This window comes from Protomyctophum bolini (genome assembly GCF_963924005.1).
Source record: "Protomyctophum bolini genome assembly, chromosome: 5".
Lineage (NCBI taxonomy): Eukaryota > Metazoa > Chordata > Actinopteri > Myctophiformes > Myctophidae > Protomyctophum > Protomyctophum bolini.
Window position 1 is genome coordinate 37,121,151 of NC_137866.1, and position 2,038 is coordinate 37,123,188.

Sequence of the window (2,038 nt, forward strand, 5' to 3'; positions counted from 1 at the left end):
TGACAAATGTATATCCTACAGTACTAATAGACTCTTGACGTGTCATATATTGTCTACTCTACTCTATTCCACTGCGCTACACATTTTAAAATAAGTCAACACATTACGGCATGTTGTGACTTTGTAGATCAGCAATTGTCCTTTCTTCTTAGCCTATAATGACATGCCCAAAATCAGGATGTCAGGGTTAAAGTAGTTAACTATATAGTTACCCAAATAACTTACCCAGCAAGACTGGGAAGTTATGTACTGTATACTGGCAGGCATTATATGTGGCATAATGCATGGTCCAAGTATATTCCATGTTTGGGATTTCAATAAATGGGTCTTACAGTTGCAGTCCGAGAAAGGGACACTTAGCTGCAAAGGTGAATGGGTGTGCAGTATACTTCATATTAGGTTATTGCAGATGGCTTTTCAGAGGACAGTGTTACTTGGGGACATGAGGAGACAGGAAGTTCTACAAGCTAAACTAGTTTTGTGTTTGTTGATGCAATGGAAACATACCTGAGATTCAAAACAGTGATGAGTGATTCATGAAGGCCATGTCAGGATTTAATGGAATGCAGTCACAATAGTAGTTTGATTAGGGTGCCCAACCTTGATCAGAGCTGAGGAGGTCGTCTGTGGATCAAGGGTTTCCATGAATTATGCTTGTTGAGTGTTATTATGATTTAGTTGTTATTGTAATTTGACACTTTGAAACACTTTCTCTGAACTGACAAAAAATATAACTATTTGCCATGCCATGTTCTTTTCCACTGTGGTCATACAGTTGACTTGACTCACACATACCATGACAAATGTGGTACCGATATCGCATACCACAAATCTCCTGCAACATATTAATGAGCATGTCATCCTGAAACTATATATTTAAAATTGTGAATATAAAAAAATATATATACGAACAACGTTCACTGGAGTTCACTGTGTTGTTGTGGAGCATTTGCTATAACAAAGTAGATAGACTAGACCCCAGTAGTGTCATTGCTGTAACTATCTGCAATGTTCCTGCAGGGTGAACTAGCCCCACATAGGGCTGAGGGAACTTGGGTACGGTCCCCCATATACTACTACTATGACCACTACTACTACTACTAATACAAATACATCATGTGTGTAATATATTATTCTATGCAATGTATAATACTGTACTATATATTAATATAAAGTCGTATTTATTTATTGTGTTCTCCTTCAGGGCAGTTTACACCAGGCTACATCTCCTTCAGAGCATTCAATTATAAACGTGCAGCCTTGGCCATGTGCTCTGGAACCAAACCTACTGGCTGCAATGTTGAAAGCGTGAGTACTCTCTAGTTATCTAGTAAAGGGAGGTACGGGAGGTGCTCAGCTCTTGTTTTTGTACCATATTCTTCTTTTACTGTCACATTGAACTCAGGTGTGTGTGTGTGTTGCATATTTCTACATGTTGATAGTATTGCATTGGTGGAGGAGGACACTTCCCACAGTCAGCTCCTCAACATTGCGGTGACTTCACTGGCTTAGAATGGATTTTTTCGACTGGTTGGAGTGCATCCAAGAATATTACAGAGGCTGCCGTGCTGATCTTCTATCGCTGAGTTCCTCCATGTTCCAACAACCACTGACCTATGGCTTTAACTATGTTACTTGCTGGTTACTATATGTTACTTAATTGCTGGTTACTATCTATAGGCTATGTTACTTAATTGCTGGTTACTATCATGTTACTTTCTGTTTACTTTCTGTGACTGATTGCTGTGATCTCTCAAAACAAAAACAATTTGAATTCAGGATTAAATGATTAGCAAGTTAGCAACTAAGGCAAATATATATTTTTCATTTGATTATTGTAATAATATTTAATTAATCAATTTCCTATTTACGATATTGTATCTTAATTGCTAAATGCTGTATCTCAAATGAACTTGAAATAAATTATATTCCTGCATCCGAAGTAAAAGTCCAATCTCTTTGCACTTTAGTCCAAGATAGTACCTCCACACATTTTCTTCAGTGTATATCGTTTGAAATATTGAATCTTAATTGTATT

The 2,038-nt window shown here is 37.2% G+C and overlaps 1 protein-coding gene across 1 annotated transcript in view; it reads left to right on the plus strand.

Moving 5' to 3' along the window:
* LOC308316004 (intelectin-1a-like) overlaps window positions 1-1,819 on the plus strand; it is a 4,022-nt gene extending 2,203 nt beyond the window's left edge. The window contains exons 5-6 of the mRNA XM_080764325.1: window positions 1,205-1,308; window positions 1,443-1,819. Of these exons, the coding sequence (XP_080620451.1) occupies window positions 1,205-1,308; window positions 1,443-1,586 (248 nt within the window). The 3' untranslated portion in view covers window positions 1,587-1,819. The remainder of the gene's footprint in view (window positions 1-1,204; window positions 1,309-1,442) is intronic.
* Window positions 1,820-2,038: the final 219 nt, after the last annotated feature.